This window comes from Narcine bancroftii, chromosome 8 (genome assembly GCF_036971445.1).
Source record: "Narcine bancroftii isolate sNarBan1 chromosome 8, sNarBan1.hap1, whole genome shotgun sequence".
In the NCBI taxonomy this organism is placed as follows: Eukaryota; Metazoa; Chordata; class Chondrichthyes; order Torpediniformes; family Narcinidae; genus Narcine; species Narcine bancroftii.
The window spans coordinates 73107389-73130231 of NC_091476.1; the positions used below are offsets into that span (position 1 = coordinate 73107389).

General features: G+C 40.8%; 1 protein-coding gene and 1 long non-coding RNA gene across 5 annotated transcripts in view; one reads left to right on the plus strand and one right to left on the minus strand.

Annotated features, from left to right (window-relative positions):
- The window catches only part of bbs1 (Bardet-Biedl syndrome 1), a 67009-nt gene extending 55474 nt beyond the window's left edge, over positions 1-11535 (plus strand). For all 4 annotated transcript variants that reach the window (XM_069894058.1, XM_069894055.1, XM_069894057.1 and 1 more), the window contains 2 exons: positions 6797-6883; positions 10475-11535. In XM_069894058.1, the coding sequence (XP_069750159.1) occupies positions 6797-6883; positions 10475-10561 (174 nt within the window). In that variant the 3' untranslated portion in view covers positions 10562-11535. The remainder of the gene's footprint in view (positions 1-6796; positions 6884-10474) is intronic.
- LOC138740853 (uncharacterized) overlaps positions 1-22843 on the minus strand; it is an 80244-nt gene that overhangs the window by 35267 nt on the left and 22134 nt on the right. The window lies entirely within an intron of this gene.

Consider the following 22843-nt stretch of genomic DNA (forward strand, 5'->3'; position numbering starts at 1 on the left):
AGGCACAGATATGAAGGAATTTATAAAAGAATGGATCCTGAAGGTCCTGGGAATGACAGAAATGCAGGAAGGAATGGAAATAGAAAGGGCACACAGAACACAAGCCCCAAAATCACAGCCACAACAAAAACCAAAATCCATTTTAGTAAAATTTTTGAGATATACGACAAGAGAAAATATATTAGAGCGGGCAAGAAATAAAGTTAGAGAAAACAATAAACCATCGGAATACAAGGGTCAAAAAATATTTTTTTACCCAGACATAAGTTTTGAACTCTTAAAGAAGAGGAAGGAGTTTAATACTAGCAAAATTGATCCTATGGTAAAAAGATTATAAATTTAAGTTAAGACATCCAGCTGTGCTTCAAATATTTATCCCCGGGGAGCAAAACAGACTGTTCTCGGATCCGGAGGAAGCACAAGAATTTGCAGAACGCTTGCAGAACAGAAGGAGAGATGAAGATATGTAATAAGAATGAAGAACGGCAATAAAGAATATATAAAGATGTAAAAACAATGTATATGTAAAGAACTAAAGAAGGGAAAGAGAAGGGAAGGAAGGAAGTAAGGGGTTAAAAAAAGGGAGAACTTTGTTATATGTAAAAAAAGTGTTTTCAGGGGGTGGGGGGGGGGGCGAGAGAATAACCATCACAGTGAAATCAGTTGACGCTTGTGAGCAGGTTCACAATCCAAATGAAAAGGGGGTTGTGGTTGCCCAGCAAGGGATAAGGGGCAACTCAGAGAGGGGGGGGGGGGCTATTTGGGGCTAAGAGAATATTAGATGTGGCAGTTGTTGGAGTATTTTATGTTTTAAATGTATTGAATTTAAAAAGGGAAAAGTGAGAGATGAAAATGGGGAAAAGTGGGTTGATGGTGGTGAGAAAGTGGAAATGAGGTGTAAACAGGATATGAGATGGCTACGTTGAACTATATGACTATAAACATTAATGGAATACATAACCAAATTAAAAGGAAGAGGCTATTAAATTTACTGAAAAAAAGAAAAATTAGATATAGCATTTGTGCAGGAAACACATCTAACTGAAGTCGAACATAAATTAAAGAGAGACTGGGTAGGACACGTAACGGTAGCATCATATAATTCAAAAGCGAGAGGTGTAGCTATATTAATTAATAAAAATGTACCAATCAAAATAGAGGAGGAAATAATAGATCCAGCAGGGAGGTATGTAATGATAAAGTGTCATATATATTCAGAATTTTGGAATTTGCTCAATATATATGTACCTAATGAAGAGGATCAAAAGTTTATGCAGGATTTTTTTTGAAGATTGTAGATACACAAGGAAATATATTGATAGGAGGGGATTTTAACCTTAATTTGGATCCAATGTTGGATAAAACTGGACAAAAGACAAGTTAAAAAGAATAAAGTGGCCAAATTTATGGTTAAATCAATGCAGGAAATGAAACATAGATATATGGAGGAGGCAGCACCCAAGAGAGAAGGAATACTCATATTATTCAAGTAGGCATAAAGCATACTCAAGGATTGATATGTTTTTGTTGTCGGCCCATATTCAAGGGAGAGTTAGAAAAACTGAATATAAAACTAGATTACTATCAGATCATTCATCCCTGTTATTAGCAATAGAACTGGAGGACATCCCACCAAGAACATATAGATGGAGGTAAAACTCCATGCTACTTAAAAGGCAGGAATTTAGAGAGTTTATTGAACACCAAATTAAAACATATTTTGAAATAAATACGGAATCTGTGAAAGACAAATTTATATTATGGGACACAATGAAAGCCTTCATTAGAGGGCAGATAATAAGTTATGTAACTAATATCAAAAAGGACTACAATCGGGAAATAGAACAGTTGGAAAGGGAGATAGTAAGTACAGAAAAGGAACTAGTAAAAAGGGATGATATAACAAAAAGGAAAGAATTGTCGGACACAAAAAAAACAAAACATTATAAACGTACAAAGTGAGAAGAACATAATGAAAATAAAGCAAAAGAATTACGAACTGGGAGAAAAAACACATAAGATATTAGCCTGGCAACTTAAAACAGAACAAGCTAAAACAACTGTATTGGCATCAAGGAAAAAGGACAAACAAATTACATATAACCCAATAGAGACTAATGAGAACTTCTAAGGAATTTTATGAACAATTATACCAAACTGAGAACGAGGGGAAAGATGATAAAATAAAAGAGTTTTTAGCTAAAATTGAACTGCTGAAATTGCAAGGAAAAACAAAATAAACTGATAAAACCATTTGAAATAGAGGAAGTACAGGATATATTAAAAAAGCTACCTAACAATAAAACACCTGGAGAGGATGAATTCCTCTATATTTTCCCAATATATTCCCAATAGAATTCTATAAAACATTTCAAGAGTTAGTAATTCCTCCTCTCCTGGAAGTAATGAACCAGATAGAAGAAACACAAAACTTGCCAGAGTCATGTCTCTTCTTTGGCTTGGCTTCGCGGACGAAGATTTAAGGAGGGGTAAAATGTCCACGTCAGCTGCAGGTTCATTTGTGGCTGACAAGTCCGATGCGGGACAGGCAGACACGGTTGCAGGGGAAAATTGGTTGGTTGGCGTTGGGTGTTGGGTTTTTCCTCCTTTGTCTTTTGTCAGTGAGGTGGGCTCTGCGGTCTTCTTCAAAGGAGGTTGCTGCCCGCCAAACTGTGAGGCGCCAAGATGCACGGTTTGAGGCGATATCAGCCCACTGGCGGTGGTCAATGTGGCAGGCACCAAGAGATTTCTTTAGGCAGTCCTTGTACCTCTTCTTTGGTGCACCTCTGTCACGGTGGCCAGTGGAGAGCTCGCCATATAACACGATCTTGGGAAGGCGATGGTCCTCCATTCTGGAGACGTGACCTACCCAGTGCAGTTGGATCTTCAGCAGCGTGGATTCGATGCTGTCAGCCTCTGCCATCTCGAGTACTTCGATGTTAGGGATGAAGTTGCTCCAATGAATGTTGAGGATGGAGCGGAGACAACACTGATGGAAGCGTTCTAGGAGCCGTAGGTGATGCCGGTAGAGGACCCATGATTCGGAGCCAAACAGGAATGTGGGTATGACAACGGCTCTGTATACGCTAATCTTTGTGAGGTTTTTCAGTTGGTTGTTTTTCTAGACTCTCTTGTGCAGTCTTCCAAAGGCTCTATTTGCCTTGGCGAGTCTGTTGTCTATCTCGTTGTCGATCCTTGCATCCGATGAAATGGTGCAGCCGAGATGGGTAAACTGGTTGACTGTTTTGAGTTTTGTGTGCCTGATGGAGATGTGCGGGGGCTGGTAGACATGGTGGGGAGCTGGCTGATGGAGGACCTCAGTTTTCTTCAGGCTGACTTCCAGGCCAAACATTTTGGCAGTTTCCGCAAAACAGGACGTCAAGCGCTGAAGAGCTGGCACTGAATGGGCAACTAAAGCGGCATCGTCTGCAAAGAGTAGTTCACGGACAAGTTGCTCTTGTGTCTTGGTGTGAGCTTGCAGGCGCCTCAGATTGAAGAGACTGCCATCCGTGCGGTACCGGATGTAAACAGCGTCATCATTGTTGAGGTCTTTCATGGCTTGGTTCAGCATCATGCTGAAGAAGATTGAAAAGAGGGTTGGTGTGAGAACGCAGCCTTGCTTCACGCCATTGTTAATGGAGAAGGGTTCAGAGAGCTCATTGCTGTATCTGACCCGACCTTGTTGGTTTTCGTGCATTTGGATAACCATGTTGAGGAACTTTGGGGGGCATACGAGGCGCTCTAGTATTTGCCAAAGCCCTTTCCTGCTCATGGTGTCGAAGGCTTTGGTGAGGTCAACAAAGGTGATGTAGAGTCCTTTGTTTTGTTCTCTGCACTTTTCTTGGAGCTGTCTGAGGGCAAAGACCATGTCAGTAGTTCCTCTGTTTGCGCGAAAGCCGCACTGTGATTCTGGGAGAACATTCTCGGTGACCCTAGGTATTATTCTATTTAGGAGAATCCTAGCGAAGATTTTGCCTGCAATGGAGAGCAGCGTGATTCCCCTGTAGTTTGAGCAGTCTGATTTCTCGCCTTTGTTTTTGTACAGGGTGATGATGATGGCATCACGAAGGTCCTGAGGCAGTTTTCCTTGGTCCCAGCAGAGCTTGAAAAATTCAAGCAGTTTGGCATGCAGAGTTTTGCCGCCAGCCTTCCAGACCTCTGGGGGGATTCCATCCATACTTGCTGCTTTGCCACTTTTCAGTTGTTCAATTGCCTTATATGTCTCTTCCCGGGTGAGGACCTCATCCAGCTCTAGCCTTAGTTCAAGGAAATAAGAAGCCAACAGTGCTGTTGCTTTAGACGCAGAAAAGGCCTTTGACAGAGTAGAATGGAATTATCTATTTAAAGTATTACAGAGGTTCAATGTACCAGAAAAATGTATTAATTGGATTAAAGCATTATATAATCAAACCCATTTAAATTAAGTAGGTCAACTAGACAGGGATATCCACTATTCCCCTCATTTTTCACTTTAGCAATAGAACCATTGGCAGAACTGATAAGAACAGAAAATAAAATAAAAGGGATAAAAATAGAGGAGTATAAAATCAGTTTATTTGCAGATGACATCATAGTATACTTAACAGTACCAGAAATATCAATAAAAGAATTACATAAGAAATTGAGGGAGTATGAAGAACTAGCGGGGTACAAGATCAACGCAAATAAAAGTGAAGCGATGCCAATGAGTAATGCGGATTATACAGAATTTAAAAAAGAATCACCATTTAAATGGCAAACACAAGCAATCTGATACCTAGGTATTAGGTTAGATAATAACTTAAGCCACCTGTACAAACTAAATTATCAGCCACTAATAATAGACAGACTTAGAACATTGGAAAGAATTACCGCTAAAGTTGATAGGGAGGGTAAATTGTATTAAAATGAATGTCTTCCCAAGAATACAATACTTATTTCAATCGTTGCCAATTCCCTTAACAGAGAAATTCTTTAATGAACTAAAGAGAATAATAAGGAAATTCTTATGGAAAGGGGGGGAAACTGAGGATAGCGTGAGATAAATTAACAGAGAGGTACAACCAAGGTGGTTTGCAGTTACCAAACTTTAAAAATTATTATAGAGCAGCACAATTAAGGTATTTATCAGATTTTTACCAGACAAGGGAAAAACCAGACTGGACTAAGATAGAACTAGATAAAATAGGGGAGAAGGTACCAGAACATATACTTTATAAGTGGGATGAAAAGCTGGTGCAATATAAAAGCTCACCAGTATTGCATCATTTACTTAATATATGGAAAAAGATTCACTTAGAAAGGAAAAAAATGAATTACCAAATACCAAATTTGATATTGACACAAAACCCACTAATCCCTTTTACAATGGATAACCTTTCCTTTAGAGAATGGGAGAGAAAAGGAATCAAAAGAATAGAAAATTGATTTTTTTGGGAAATAATTTATTAACATTTGAACAGTTGAAGGACAAATATGGAATAACTCACAGTACAGTGTTTGCATACCATCAACTGAAATCTTATTTAAAGGATAAATTGGGAAACAGATTGAGATTACCAGAAGGAAGCATCTTTGAATATGTGATTACAGATACAATGATAATTAAAAGATTTATTACAAATATGTACATTAAACTGCAAGGTAAGGAAAATGAGGAAATAAGCTATAAACCTAAACAAAAGTGGGAAAAGGATTTAAACATAAAGATAAAAAATGAAACATGGGAAAAGTTATGTTCTGGAACTAGGAAGAATATGATAAACACAAGGTTACGCATGATACAGTATAATTGGTTACACAGGTTATATATCACGCATCAAAAGTTAAAAGAATGGGATCCAACATTATCAGATAGATGTTTTCGCTGTAAGAAGGAAACGGGAACAACAGTACATGCAATTTGGGCATGTAAAAAAGTGAAAATTTTTTGGGAAGATCTAAATCAGATATTAAATAAAATCACAAAAACTAACATACCAAAAAATCCAGAGATCGATCTTCTAAGTAATATAAGAAGTAAGGAATTAGGCCTCAAATTGGATAAAGCGCAAAAAAGATTTATTATGATATCCTTAGCAGTAGCAAAAAAATGTATAATGTCAACTTGGAAAATGGAAGAGAACCTGAGAATACAGCAATGGTACATGGAAATGAATAAATGTATTCCATTGGAAAAAATAACATAATTTAAAAAATAAAGTCACATTATTTGTACAAATTTTGGAATCATACTTGGAACATAACAGAGAGGGCTTGCCTCGGACCTCCACCCCCTAAAATGATAAGAAGATAAAACGACTTGATCCAGTGTGTAAAAGTAGATGACACATTTTTCTTGTTTATTTTTCATTGTGTGATGACATTGTTTAATGGGTTTATTGTATTGTATATGTTGAATAGTTATTGGTTTTGGAGGGGGGTGGGAAGGGGGAAGGAGGGTAGGGGGGAAAAGGGAGAAAATGCCACTGTGTATATTTAATGAGAAACGTTTGTATATATTTTGGTTGATATGGTTCACAGTGTGAAAAATAAAAAAGTCAGTCAGTCCACAGCTGTGTGTAATCAAATAAAAATGACCAATCCCTGGATCATGCCAATCAGTTGTTTGTTGCTTAGTATCCCTGTTATTAATCTCTTTTCTGTAACCTGTTTTAACTATTGTGGTAAGTCCATTGCGTAGCAGCTTATCAGTCTATTATCATTCTTGTTATTTTATTATTACAGATTATTATTTGAACTGATGCCTACCTGCAGTTTCTGAGAGAAATTAGTTTTATTCTGCAGTGGTTAACCCTCTCCTAATCGAATCTTCCAGGTCCCGATGCTGGTGCCTGGTCTGATCTATCCCATCGAGACTTTTGTGCAATGCCTGAGTAACATGGGGATATCCGACACCATCAAGGTGAGGCTGGGACAAAGCGCTCTTCGCTCTCTCGGCCTGCTCTCCCTTCCCCACCCTGCAGCTCCTGTCCCGCCAGACTGCAAATGCCTGCCACTTTTTCTGCTGGAGCTCCCTGACGTGGGAGAATATCGCCTCCACGGGGTCTGGCCCCAGATGATTGGGAGGCTAAATCCTCTTGGCTGAAGTGTGGCGTGGGGGCAGCTTGGTTAGCGCACTGCTATGACAGTGGCCCGGGTTTGAATCCACTGCTGTCTTCCTATAGGTGTTCTGCTGAAGGTAAGCATTTCCCCTCCTCTCCCCTCCCCCCCTCCATCCTTTCACTATCCCACTGGTCTGACCCTGCTGTATCATGCAAATAGACTTGATCTGTTAGAGTCCCCTCTCTGGCTTTGAATGCATCACGGTCAGTGCCACGCTATTACAGTGCCAGCGACCGGGGTTAAAATCCAGTGCTGTCTGTAAGGAGTTTGTATTTTCTCCCTGTGTCTGCATGGATTTCCACCAGGTGCTCTGGTTTCGTCCCACCATTCAAAATGAATGGGGGTTGTAGGTTAATTGGGGTGTTTGGGCAGCAACAACTGGTTGGCCAGAATGGCTCGTTACCATGCTGTACATCAAATTTAAATTAAATTAATACTCTGGCCTTCTCCAGCACCGGGGAGAAGTGCTTTACACCAGTTGAGCACTTGCCTTAATACAGTAAAACCCCTGGTATCTGGCACCTATGGTGATCGTTAAATGTTGGATAAGTACATTTTCCGGTTGCTTGAGATTGTATGGTGTGCGATTGGCAAACTAATGGTGAGGCACATCAATTTCAATCTTGTATTTTTTTACCTATTTATTTTCCATGATTTTTTTTTGCCAGTTGTTTGAGGCTGCTGCTTGCTTGAATTCTAGATAAGAGGGGTTTTTACTATATCCAGGAACAGTGTCCAAAGGCTTGGCCAGAGGAATAACAGGGCAGAGGGGTATCGGGAGGAGATTCCAGAGCTCAGGCCCCCGGCTGCGGAGAGACGGGAACCCGGACCGGTGAAGTCAGGAGGGGTGTGAGGTGGAAGAGGTTACAGAGGAATGGGGGGGGGAGGGCAAATGGAGGGTGGTGGGGTCACGGGATTGAGCCTTCATGACGTCCCAGCTCCCTCGAGGATTGGATCTGCTGTCATTTCCCCCTCCCCCCCAATCGAGGGGCGAGTCTCAATGATAAGGGCATATCAGAACCCATTGAAGGAGGAGAGGGGACGTCTTGTAGCACTCCAGCAGGAGAGACTAGAACTGGAAACAGCCTCATTATTTGCGGGAGCAGTAAATTGAGGAGAAACTGTGGGAAAAAGCAATTGAGAGAATTATTTCAAACATTTCCTGCGCTCACTTGGGACGTAATTAGTTCAAGGAGTTGCTCAGGGTTCACTTTTCTAAATCCAGACCATCCTGAAATGAGGATAAATGTAATCGGTGTAATGGCTCCCCTTGCCACCTAAGTCGTGTGTTTCATCAGTGCCCCAAAGTACAAGTGTTCTGGAGCGAAGTCTCTAGCACACTATCTGAAAAATTTAAAATCAATTTGCAACCCTGTTCATTGATGCAATATTTGGAAACTCCAGCAACTCGCTAAATTCCCTGCAGAAAGACGCAATAGCATTTATGTCCCTATTAGCTAAGCATCTAATCTTGTGACACTGGAAGTCTGACAGGGGTCCCTTTCGTGGATTGAGAACATCAGTTCCTTTATTAAATTGGTCAAATGCATATCAAGAGGGTCCGCCGGGAAATGTATCCATAAATGGCAACTCTTTGTGCGATCGATGGTGCTGTAAAGGTGTTGCGCTAACCCCACAATATATTGTGAGATTTTAAAAACATTTAGGGGAGTAGACTTAAGACCTAGGAGGAACTCCTTGTCCCTGAGAGTGGAATCCTCTTTGCCCAAAGAGGTGGTCGAGGCAATCAGGGTATTAAGTCTTGTGGGGCCAGATCAACTGTGATCTCATTGAATGGGGGAAGAGGCTTGATGGACTAATAGGCTGCCTCCTGCTTCTGTTTTGTCCCCACAAGCATGGACACAGGAAATAAACTGGATTTGATGGGAGAAGACAGTGTGGTAGTGGATGATTGCTTCTCAAGATTGGAGGCCTGTGACTAGTGGTATGCCTCAGGGGGTTCAGTGATGGGACCATTGTTGTTTGAAGTTGAAATCAAAGATCTAGATGATAATGTGGTAACTTAGATCAGCAAGTTTGCAGATGACACTAAGATTGGAGATGTAGACAGCAAAGAAGGTTTTCTAAGCTTGCAAAGGGATCTGGACCAGCTGGAAAAATGGCCGATGGAGTTTAATGGAGACAAGTGTGAAGTGTTGCATTTTGGAAGGATCATCCAAGAAAGGATGTACACGGTAAATGGTTGGGCACTGAGGAGTGCAGTAGAACAGACGGATCTGGGAATACAGGTGCAGTACAATTCCAATGATCTGAAATCCTCAGTTATCCAAATTTATTTGGACCCAGAAGTATTCAACTCTGAATTTTGTTTTTGGATATTTGAGGGTTTGGGAAAAATCAGAAATGCTCATTTATCCAAAAAAGTTTGAAGCCAAAATGATGTAATTTCACCTCTGAAAATTTTTGGATAACTGTGGATATTGAAAACAATCAGAAATCCTCAGTTATTCAAAAATTTTTCAGAGTTGAACTGATGACACATGTTGAAAATTTTTGGAATTTTGGAAAAAACCTCTGAGTAGAATTTCAAGTTTTTGGTGTTGGATTTTTTTTGGTGAGAATTAAACATTATTTTGTGTTTAAAAAGCTTTCCCTTGTTTGTTCTTTAAAAACTTTTACAAGTGATTTGCTGTGGCTACTGGGATGTTTTTATAAAAAATGACTAGTTATCTGAAAATATCGTTTATCTGGAATAGGCCCCAGATAATTGGAGTTGTATAATTCCCTGAAAGTGGCCTAACAGATAGTTAGGGTTGTAAAGAGAGATTTTGGCATATTGACCTTCTTAAATTAAAAAAAGGAGTTGGGATGTTATACTGAAGTTGTGCAAGACATTGGTGAGGCCAAATTTGGAGTATTGTGCATAATTTTGGTCTCCAAACTACAGGAAAGATATCAATAAGTTAGAAGGAGTGCAGAGAAGATTTACTAGGATGTTGCTTGAACTTCAGGAACTGAGTTACAGGTTCAGACTTTATTCCCTGGAGTGTAGAAGAATGAGGGGAGATTTGATATTTAAAATTATTGGGGGGACAGACAGAGTAAATGTAGGTCGGCTTTTCCCATTAAGGGAAAAAGTTTAGGGGGAACATGAGGGGAACTTCTTCACACAGAGAGTGGTAGGGATGTGGAACGAGCTGCCAGCTGAAGTGATGAATGTGGGCTCAACATTTAAGAAGAATTTGGACAAGTACGTGGATGGGAGGGGTATGGATGGCTATGGACTGGGTGCAGTTCAGAGGGACTAGGCAGAAAAAATGGTTTGGCACAGACTAGGATTGAAGGGGCCTGTTTCTGTGCTATGGTGGAGTGAGAGGGGAGGAGAAGGCAATGTGTGTGCCCTGCTAACAGGAACACTTCTGTCTTCCAGGCGTTCGTGCTGCGAAAGGGTTCGTCCATCCCACTGCTGACTGCCCACATCAACATGCCCGTCAGCGAGGGGCTAGCAGTTGGCTAAAAGCCGAGCAGGAGACCCCAGCTGGGAGCACTGGGGTCAGATGTCCTATTCATCCGCAGGTAGGCCCTTCCCCCGCTGCTCAAGACGGGCCTGAATCAGGTGATGCACGTCCATAACCTAAGTGCAGGTCAGCCACCAGGGTCACAGACAGAAGTGCTCCACTGATGTATCAATACTCCTCGTGGTAACCCTCGATCGAATTCAAACACAAATACAAATGAAACCCATTAGCAGTGTGAGTGGTGTTACTAACTACTGCAGCCATGCACTTCACTTGGTAGTAGCTGTTGAATCCTCTATCCCACCGAGTCTCAGCCACTTGTTCACACTCCCCGTAGATCCCACCTCTCCCCTGCAGGCTGGGGGCAAGTCACAGTGGCCAGTTGACCTACCGACCGCACTTTCAGGCAGACAGAGGATCCACTCTTTCCATGGGCTGTGGATAGTGTTAGGACCTTCCGATAGGCATTCTGCTGGGAGTAAACCCACATCCTCCTCTCCCCATCTCTTCATTCTGACCCTCTGATCTGACCCTGCTGCTTCATGGAAATAGTCTTGCTCCATTAGAACCCCCTCTCTGGTTTAGAACCCATCATAGTTAGTGTCGCGCAGCGGTGGTCAAACTTGCTTAACATAAGAGCCGCATACGATAAGCTTCAGATGTTTGAGAGCCACCACAATCACATGGTTGCATGGCATGTCCACTGTGAGCAGCGACTTCTTTGATTCCTGTCTCAGCCAACATATTTCTACAAGCTGCACGTTATATGTCAAAGAACTACACGTGGCTCATGAGCCATGGTTTGGGCACCCCTGGCCTAGCAGTTAGCTCAATGCTGTTACTGCATCAGTGACCCGTGTTTGTATCCGGCACTGTCTGTTTCCATAAACCCCTGATAGATGTTTCACACCTTTGTTGTGATTGTCTTCAATGTTGTGTGTAACTGTGGTTAGTTAAGTGTTAAATGTTGGGGGGGGGGGGCGGGGGGGTGGAGGAAGGGGGACGGAAACCCTGCAGAAAACTTTGTGTAGAATTAACAATTGTAAACTGTAGTCAATGCTGATACTGTTAACATTGACACTGTTAATGTTGATAACTGAGTTTAAGTTTGGGAAATCATAAATAAAATATTCAACAAAAAAAAATTGTCTGTGTGGGTTTCCTCCGAGTGTTCTGATTTCCTCTGACCATTCAAAGCATTCGGGGGGGGGGGGGGGGGTAAGTTAATTGAGGAATTGGGCAGCACGGGCTCGTGGGCCAGAAGGGCCTGTTAACATGCTGTACGTCAACATTTTTAAAAATAAGTTTAAGATCAGTTTGATTGAATAACCCAAAGCAAAGGCTAATGGCTGGAAGAACCCAAGTTAAAACACACTGCTGTAAAAATGCAGCTGGTCGAGCTTTTGACCTTGGTGTCTGCAGACCTTCATGTTCTAAGGCTAAAAGTGCAGGTTGGCAGCATCAGCGGTCTCCAGTGCTTCCCTGAGCAGGCCCTTCTAGCCCCTGATGATGGATCAGCAGAGGACCACTCTGGCTGGCTCTGCCCAGGCAGGAGGACACTGCACAGGGACCCGACGCACCTGGGAGACGGATGGGTGGGAAAAAGGAGTCCTGGTCAAGGTGGAAGGCATTTGGTTGAAAAACAGGGGAATGGATTTTTGTGATCTGGAAGGACGGATTCAGCAGGAAATTGGGAAAACGCTGGATGTGGTGAGGCGGAGAATGTCAGAGAATGCTCTCCCATCCAGGGTGATTTCCACAGCTGTTAAAAGATGAGGATGTGGTTTGACCCCTGTGTCACTACAAGCACAAGTCAAACAGCAGTCACATTAAATCTTGGTGACTGTGTGTGAGAGAGAGAACAGAGTCAGAACTAGAATTTACTGTCATGAACATGTCACGAACTTTGTTGTTTTGCGGCAGGATCACAGTGGAAACATTTCTATAAAACCACCTGACAAATAAAAATAGTGCAAAAAAAGTCAAAGTGAGGCAGTGCCTGGTTCATTGATTATTCAGGAATCTGATGGCGGAGGGGAAGAAGCTTTCCTTGTGCCGCTGAGTGCTCCTGTACCTTTTTCCCAATGGTAGCAGAGTGAAGAGGGCTTGGCCTGGGTGGTGGTAGGGTCTTTTGAGGATAGAGGCTGATTTTTTGAGACCCCGCCTCATGTAGATGTCCTCGATGGAGTGAAGTCTGGTGCCTTTATTCTTGTCCTGAGCGTTGGCGCTTCCATTACCAGACAGTGTTGCAACCAGCCAGAATGCTCTCCATGCTTCACCTGTGGAAGTTTTCAAGTCTTCAGTGACATATTGATTCTCCTCAAACTCCTCTCAAATTATAGCTGCTGGTGAGCCTTCTTCATGATTGTATCAACATGGAGGCTCCAGGACAGATCCTCGGAGATGTTGACACCCAGGAATTTGAAGTTCCTGACCCCTCGATGAGGACTGGGTTGAGTTCTCATTTCCTTCTGAAATCCACAATCATCTCCTTGGTTTTGCTGACAATGAGCGCAAGGTTGCTGTCGTTACACCATTGAATCAGCTGATCTATCTCCCTCCTGTACGCTTCCTCATTGCCATTTGTGATCCTGCCGACAACCATGGATGTCTTCAGCAAATCTGTAGATAGCATTGGAACTGTGCCTGGCCACACAGCCATGTGAGTAAAGCAGTGGGCTAAGCACACATCCTTGAGGTGTGACTGTGTTGATCGACATTGAGGAGGAGACGTTATTTCCAATTCACACTGGCTGTGGTCTAAGACATCTCACAACCCGTGCAGCTGCAGAAGTGGTCACATCCGGCCAGTCAGCACGTCCTGGAAGTCACACAGCTCACCAAAAGCTTGAGCCCAGCTGCACTCCTCCCCTCCCAAGGTTGGTCATGAGCCTCCAATCCCCTCTGCCTGAAAGAGAGCTTGGGTGGCAGCATGACTTTCATTCCAATGGAGCAGAATACAGCTCACCTGAACTTTCATCCCCACCAAAATGATCCCTAAGACCTTGGCTGCCAGTCCTGTCCCCGTCAGGCAAGAGCTGAACTTCCCTCTGACGCACTTGTTAAAAGCTGCAGCTCAAGGACTTTGATGGGGATAGGAGAGGCCACCTCACTGCTGACCACTCATCAATCATCCAGCCAGGTCTCTTCTAAAAATTGAGACATACAGCACAGTAACAGGTCATTTTGGCCCTTGAGCCTGGGCTGCCCAACTGACCTACATCCCTGGAAAACCCACGCAGACAAGGGGAGAATGTACAAACTCCTTATAGACAGCATGGGATTCGAACCCTGGTCACTGGAATAGCATGGCCCTAACTGCTATGCTAACCAGCTTCAACAGTTCTGCACTGATCTTCTCAGGATTGGAGAACGTGTCACATGAAGCAAAGATGATAGAGCTGGGGCTTTTCTCTATGGAGCAGCGAAGGATGGGAGGTGACTTAAATAGAGGTGCATAAAATTATGAGGGGCCTAGATAGCATGGACAGCTAGTACCCTTTTCCCAGAGTGACAGTAGCAAAACCCAGAGGGCATCTGTTTAAAGTGAGGAGAGATGTCAGAGGGGCACCCCTCAGAAACCCACAGCACCTGGTGTTCCTGGGCAGTCTCCACTCCAAGTACTGACCAGACCTGAGCCTGCTTTGCCTCTGAGATCAGACAATTTCATGTGTATTCAGGCTATCAGGCTTGTTGTGCATTGGGTTCAGGAAGGATCCTCCAAGATGATGATTCTCAAAGACTTAAATTTGCTCACCTGCTCCACCTCTGATTTCCCCTGATTATCACTGGATCGTCCACCTCTGGGTTTTTTCTTCCTGAAGTCAGCAATGAGCTCCTTGGTTTTGTGACATTGATATGGGTCCACTGTTCAGCCAATGAATGCAGGAATCAGCCATTTATAAGGCTGCCTGCACCCTTTTTAAAATTTTTTTTAAAATGTTCACACTATTAACCATATAAATCAAAATACACACAAATATTTCCCTCTTGAATATACACAGTGGCATTTTCTCCCCCTTTTTCCCCCCTCCGTCCTTCCCACCCCCCTCCAAACCCATTAAATGTTCCACATATACAATACAATAAACCCATTAAACAGTGTAATCACACAATGAAAATAAACAAAATTGTGTCATCTACTTTTACACACTGGATCAGTCATTTTGTCTTCTCATTCTATCATTTTAGGGGGTGGAAGTCCATGGTAGCCCCTCTCTGTTGTGTTCCATGTATGGTTCCCAAATTTGTTCAAATAATGTGACTTTATTTTTTAAGTTATATGTTATTTTTTCCAATGGAATACATTTATTCATTTCCATGTACTATTGCTGTAGTCTCAGACTCTCTTCCGATTTCCAAGTTGACATTATACATTTTTTTTCTACTGCTACACTATCATAATAAATCTTTTTTTGCACTTCATCCAATTTGAGGCCTACTTCTTTACTTCTTGTATTACTTAGAAGAAAGATCTCTGGATTTTTTGGTATGTTATTTTTTTTGTGATTTTATTTAATACCTGATTTAGATCTTCCCACAAAACTTTTTCACTTTCTCACATGCCCAAATTCCCATTTCCTTACAGTGAAAACACCTATCTGATAATGTTGGATCCCATTTATTTAACTTTTGGGGCGTGATATGTAGCCTGTGTAACCAATTATATTGTATCATGCATAACCTCGTATTTATTATGTTTTTCATAGTTCTAGAGCATAACTTTTCCCATATTTCATTTTTTATCTTTATGTTTAAATCTTTTTCCCACTTTTGTTTGGGTTTATAGCCTATTTCATAATTTTCTTTCTCTTGCAGCTTGATGTACATGTTTGTTATAAATCTTTTTATTATTGTTGTTTCTGTATCACATATTCAAAGCTGCTTACTTCTGGTAACCTCAGTCTGCTTCCCAATTTGTCCTTTAAGTAGGTTTTCAGTTGGTGGTATGCAAACATTGTACCATGAGTTATTCCATATTTGTACTTCATTTGTTCAAATGATAATAAATTATTTCCCAAAAAACAGTTTTCTATTCTTTTAATTCCTTTTCTCTCCCATTCTCTAAAGGAAAGGTTATCTATTGTGAAAGGGGTTAGTTGATTTTGCGTCAATAATAATTTTGGTAGTTGGTAATTTTTTTTTCCTTTCTACGTGAAACTTCTTCCATATGTTGAGTAAATGGTGCAGTACTGGTGAAGTTTTATATTGCACCAGTTTTTCACCCCACTTATAAAGTATATGTTCTGGTACCTTCTCTCCTATTTTATCTAGCTCTATTTTGGTCCAATCTGGTTTTTCCCTTGTTTGATAAAAATCTGACAGATACCTTAACTGTGCTGCTCTATAGTAATTTTTAAAGTTCGGTAGCTGCAAACCACCTTGTTTGTACCATTCTGTTAATTTATCTAGTGCTATCCTCGGTTTCCCCCCCTTTCCATAAGAATTTTCTTATTATTCTCTTTAGTTCATTGAAGAATTTCTCTTTTAAGGGAATTGGTAACAATTGAAATAGGTATTGTATCCTTGGGAAGATAGTCATTTTAATGCAATTTACCCTCCCTATCAGTGTTAGTGGCAATTCTTTCCAATGTTCTAAGTCATCCTGTAATTTCTTCATTAATGGCTGATAATTTAATTTGTATAGGTGGCCTAAATTATTATCTAATCTAATACCTAGGTATCGGATTGCTTGTGTTTGCCATTTAAATGGTGATTCTTTTTTAAACTCTGTGTAATTCGCATTATTCATTGGCATCGCTTCACATTTATTTGCGTTGATCTTGTACCATGATATTTCTCCATATTCCTTTCAATTTCTTATGTAGTTCTTTTATTGATATTTCTGGTTCTGCTAAGTATACTATGATGTCATCTGCAAATAAACTGATTTTATATTCCTTCTCCTTTATTTTTATCCCTTTTATTTTCTGTTCTTATCAGTTCTGCCAGTGGTTCTATTGTTAAAGCAAACAGTGAGGGAGATAGTGGACATCCCTGCCTAGTTGACCTACTTAATTTAAATTGGTTCAATATATATCCATTTACTGTCACCTTTGCTAATAGTCCCTTATATAATGCTTTAATCCAATTTAATATATTTCTCTGGTAGGTTGAACCTCTGTAATACTTTGAATAAATAATTCCATTCTACCCTGTCAAAGGCTTTCTCTGCGTCTAAAGCAACAACCACTGTTGGTATCTTATTTCCTTGTACTTCATGGATTAAGTTAATGAACTTACAGACATTGTCTGTTGTTCGTCTTTTCTTAATAAATCCAGTTTGATCTAGTTTTACTATTTTTGGTACACAGTCCGCCAATCTGTTTGCTAAAAGTTTTGCTATTATCTTATAATCTGAATTAAGTAGAGATATTGGTCTTTATGATGCTGGTGTTAGTGGATCTTACCCCGTCTTTGGTATTACTGTAATTATGGCTGTTTTACATGAATTGGCAAGTTTTGTGTTTCTTCTATCTGGTTCATTACTTCCTGGAGAGGAGGAATTAATAAATCTTTAAATGTTTTATAGAATTCTATTTGGAGTCCATCCTCTCTAGGCATTTTATTGTTCAGTAACATGTAATTTGTTTCTTTGATGCCAATACAGTTCTGTTAGCTTGTTCTGTTTTAAGTTGCCAGGCTAGTATTTTGTGCATTTTTTCTCCTACCTTGTAATACTTCTTTATTTTCATTATGTTCTTCTCCACCTTATATGTTTGTAATGTTTCGGGTTTTTTTGTCTGCCAATTCTCTTCTTTTTGTTGCATCTTCCCTTGTTGCTAGTTCTTTTTCTGTACTTACTATTTCCCTTTTCAACTGTTCTATTTCCCGATTGTTGTCTGTTGTTGTCTAGACAACAGACTCGCCAAGGCAAATAGCGCCTTTGGAAGACTACACAAAAGAGTCTGGAAAAACAACCAACTGAAAAACCTCACAAAGACAAGCGTATACAGAGCCGTTGTCATACCCACACTCCTGTTCGGCTCTGAATCATGGGTCCTCTACCGGCATCACCTATGGCTCCTAGAACGCTTCCACCAGCGTTGTCTCCGCTCCGTCCTCAACATTCATTGGAGCGACTTCATCCCTAACATCGAAGTACTCGAGATGGCAGAGGCCGACAGCATCGAATCCACGCTGTTGAAGATCCAACTGCGCTGGGTAGGTCACGTCTCCAGAATGGAGGACCATCGCCTTCCCAAGATCGTGTTAACTGGCGAGCTCTCCACTGGCCATCGTGTCAAAGGTGCACCAAAGAAGAGGTGCAAGGACTGCCTAAAGAAATCTCTTGGTGCCTGCTACATTGACCACCGCCAGTGGGCTGATATCGCCTCAAACCGTGCATCTTGGCGCCTCACAGTTCAGCGGGCAGCAACCTCCTTTGAAGAAGACCGCAGAGCTCACCTCACTGACAAAAGACAAAGGAGGAAAAACCCAACACCCAACCCCAAACAACAAATTTTCCCTTGCAACTGCTGCAACCATGTCTGCCTGTCCCGCATCGGACTTGTCAGCCACAAACGAGCCTGCAGCTGACGTGGACATTTACCCCTCCATAAATCTTCGTCCGCGAAGCCAAGCCAAAGATTTCCCGATTGTAGTCCTTTTTCATCTTAGTTACATAACTTATTATCTGCCCTCTAATGAAGGCTTTCTCTGCATCCCATAATGTAAATTTGTCTTTCACTGATTCTGTATTTATTTCAAAGTACATTTTAATTTGGTGTTCAATAAATTCTCTAAATTCCTGTCTTTTAAGTAGCATGGAGTTTAATCTCCATCTATATATTCTTGGTGGGATGTCCTCCAGTTCTATTGCTAATAATAGGGGTGAATGAGCAGATAACAATCTAGCTTTATATTCCGTTTTCCTAACTCTCCCTTGGATATGGGCTGACAACAGGAACAGGTCAATCCTTGAGTATGTTTTATGTCTACTCGAATAATATGAGTATTCCTTCTCCTTTGGGTGTTGCCTCCTCCATATATCCAAAAGTTGTATTTCCTACATTGATTTAACCATAAATTTGGCTACTTTGTTCTTTTTGCTAGTCTTTTATCCAGTTTTATCCACCTTTGGGTCCAAATTAAGGTTAAAATTCCATCCTATCAATATATTCCCCTGCATATCTATAATCTTCAAAAAAATATATTGCATAAACTTTTGATCCTCTTCATTAGGTGCATATATATTGACCAAATTCCAGATTTCTGAATATATCTGACACTTTATCATTACATACCTCCCTGCTGGATCTATTATTTCCTCCTCTATTTTGATTGGTAAATTTTTATTGATTAATATAGCTATCTTTCTTTCTTTTCTTTTGGCTTGGCTTCGCGGACGAAGATTTATGGAGGGGGTAAAAAGTCCACATCAGCTGCAGGCTCGTTTGTGGCTGACCAGTCCGATGCGGGACAGGCAGACACGATTGCAGCGGTTGCAAGGGAAAATTGGTTGGTTGGGGTTGGGTGTTGGGTTTTTCCTCCTTTGCCTTTTGTCAGTGAGGTGGGCTCTGCGGTCTTCTTCAAAGGAGGCTGCTGCCCGCCAAACTGTGAGGCGCCAAGATGCACGGTTTGAGGCGTTATCAGCCCACTGGCGGTGGTCAATGTGGCAGGCACCAAGAGATTTCTTTAGGCAGTCCTTGTACCTTTTCTTTGGTGCACCTCTGTCACGGTGGCCAGTGGAGAGCTCGCCATATAATACGATCTTGGGAAGGCGATGGTCCTCCATTCTGGAGACGTGACCCATCCAGCGCAGCTGGATCTTCAGCAGCGTGGACTCGATGCTGTCGACCTCTGCCATCTCGAGTACCACGACGTTAGGGGTGTGAGCGCTCCAATGGATGTTGAGGATGGAGCGGAGACAACGCTGGTGGAAGCGTTCTAGGAGCCGTAGGTGGTGCCGGTAGAGGACCCATGATTCGGAGCCGAACAGGAGTGTGGGTATGACAACGGCTCTGTATACGCTTATCTTTGTGAGGTTTTTCAGTTGGTTGTTTTTCCAGACTCTTTTGTGTAGTCTTCCAAAGGCGCTATTTGCCTTGGCGAGTCTGTTGTCTATCTCATTGTCGATCCTTGCATCTGATGAAATGGTGCAGCCGAGATAGGTAAACTGGTTGACCGTTTTGAGTTTTGTGTGCCCGATGGAGATGTGGGGGGGCTGGTAGTCATGGTGGGGAGCTGGCTGATGGAGGACCTCAGTTTTCTTCAGGCTGACTTCCAGGCCAAACATTTTGGCAGTTTCCGCAAAGCAGGACGTCAAGCGCTGAAGAGCTGGCTCTGAATGGGCATAGCTATACCTTGGAAAAAATAACATATAATTTATAGAGAGGACCTCTCTATTGTGTTGCATGTACAGTTCCCAAATTTGTTCAAATACTGTGATGTTATTTCTTAAATTATATGTTATTTTTTCCAAGGCTTTTGAATTATATGATGCTGCTGTTACGTCCCCTACCCAGTCTCTCTTTAATTTATTATGTTCCACTTCAGTTAAATGCGTTTCCTGCACAAATTCTATATCTTTTTTCAGTAAATTTAATAGCCTCTTCCTTTTGATTTGGTAATGTATTCCATTAATATTTATAGTCATATAGTTCAACATGGCCATGTCATACTCTGTTTACATCTCATTTCCGCTTCCTCACCACCACCTTTCCCCTTTTCCCCATTTTCATCTCTCAGTTTTCTTTTTTTGAACTCAATGTATGACCACACTTCTAAAACATAAAATACTTCAACCATTCCCACATCTAAAATTCCCTTAACTCCAAGTGTTCCCCCCCCACCCCTCGAGTCAGCCCTTGTCCCTTCACGGGCAACCACAACTCCCCTCTACATTTGGATTGCGAACCCGTTCGCAAATGTCAACTGATTTCGTAGTGACTGTTATTCTCTTCCACCCAACCCCCTCCAGAAAAGACTTTTATCTTCACATTAAAACAAAGCTCACCCTCTTTTCTTCTTTTTCCCCCTCCTTTTTTCTCCCCTCTCCCTTACTTCCCTTTTCTTTCCCTTCTTTAATTCTTACTTATACATTATTTTTACATCTTTATATGTAGTTTGTCATCGTTCTTCATTCTTGTTACATCTCTTCATCTCTCCTTCTGTCCTGCAAATTCTCATGCTTTCTCTGGATCCGAGAACAGTCTGTTTTGCTCCCCCAGGATAACTATTTTAACCACAGCTGGATATCTCAACATAAATTTATAACCTTTTTTCCATAGGATCGATTTTGCTGTGTTAAACTCCTTCCTCTTCTTTTTTTTAAATTTTTTTTATTTTTCACACTATGAACCATACTGACCAAAATATACACAAATATTTCCCTTTTGAATATACACAGTGCCATTTTCTCCCCTTTTTCCTCCCTCCTTCACCCCCACTCCCCACTCACTCAACGTTCAACATATATGATACATTACACCCATTAAACAATGTCATCACAATGAAAATAAACAAGAAATTTGTGTCTTCTACTTTTACACACTGGGTCAGTTCATTTCGTCTTCTTTTCCTTCTGTCATTTTAAGCGGTGGAGGTCCGCGGTAGGACCTCTCTATTGCGTTGCATGTACAGTTCCCAAATTTGTTCAAATACTGTGATGTTATTTCTTAAATTATATGTTATTTTTTCCAATAGAATACATTTATTAATTTCTATGTACCATTGATGTATTCTCAGGCTATCTTCTAATTTCCAGGTTGACATAATACATTTTTTTGCTACAACTAAGGCTATCATAATAAATCTTTTTTGTGCTCCATCCAAATAGAGTCCAAGTTCTTTACTTTTTATATTACTTAGAAGAAAGATCTCTGGATTTTTTGGTATGTTGCTTTTTGTGATTTTATTTAATATATTGACGCAAAATCAACTAATCCTTTTCACAATAGATAACCTTTCCTTTAGAGAATGGGAGAGAAAAGGAATTAAAAGAATAGAAAACTGTTTTTCGGGAAATAAATTATTATCTTTTGAACAAATGAAGGACAAATATGGTATAACTCACGGTACAATGTTTGCATACCACCAACTGAAAACCTACTTGAAGGAGAAATTGGGAAGCAGGCTGAGGTTACCAGAAGGAAGCAATTTTGAATATGTGATTACAGACACAATGATAATTAAAAGATTTATAACAAACGTACATCAAACTGCAAGAGAAAGAGAACGAGGAAACAAGCTGTAAACCCAAACAAAAATGGGAACAAGATCTAAACATAAACATAAAGAATGAAACATGGGAAAAGCTATGCTCCGAAACTATGAGAAATACAATAAACATGAGGTTACGCATGATACAATATAATTGGTTACACAGGCTATACACCACGCCCCAAAAGTTAAATAAATGGGACCCAATGTTATCAGACAGATGTTTTCGCTGTAAGAAGGAAACAGGAACAACAGTACATGCAATTTGGGCATGTGAGAAAGTGGAAAAGTTTTGGGATGATCTAAATTCTTTCCTCTTCTTTAGGAGTTCAAAACTTATGTCTGGGTAAAAAAAAAATTTAAAAAAAATTTTGACCCTTGTACTCCAATGGTTTTTTGTTTTCTCTAATTTTATTCCTTGCCTTCGCCAATATATTTTTCTTGTGTTTCTCAGAAATTCTACTAAAACGGATCTTGGTTTTTGTTGTGACTGTGGCTTCGGGGCTAGTGTTCTGTGTGCCCTTTCTATTTCCATTCCATTCCTTCCTGTATTTCTGTCATTCCCAGGACTTTTGGGATCCATTCTTTTATAAATTCTTTCATATTTTTGCCTTCTTCCTCTTCCTTTAGGCCCACTCTCTTTATGTTGTTTCGCCAACTATAGTTTTCCATCATATTTATCTTCTGAGCTAACAACTCTTGTGACTAACTTTTTTGTCACTTTCTTCCAATTTTTTTCTTAAGTCATTCACTTCCATTTCTACAGCATTTCTCGTTCTTCCACATTTTCTACTGTTTTCCCTATTTCTGTTATGACCAGCTCTATTCTACTCACTTTTTCTTCTGTACTTTTCATTTTTCTTTTCATTTCACTAAATTCTAATGTCAACCATTCTTTTAATGCTTTCATTTGTTCTTGAAATTTTAAAAAATCTATGTACTGTCCATCTATTTTACCTTATATTCCTCTGTGCAGAGCTTGGCGTTCTTCTTCTGTGTATGCTCTTGGGTTTGTGTCTTCTATTTCTCTTCCTTGTATCTGTGTCTCTTTTGACTTTCTTGTTGAGCTGCTTGCCTCAATTTGTTGGGAGTTTTTTTCATGGCTTCTTGTTGTTGGT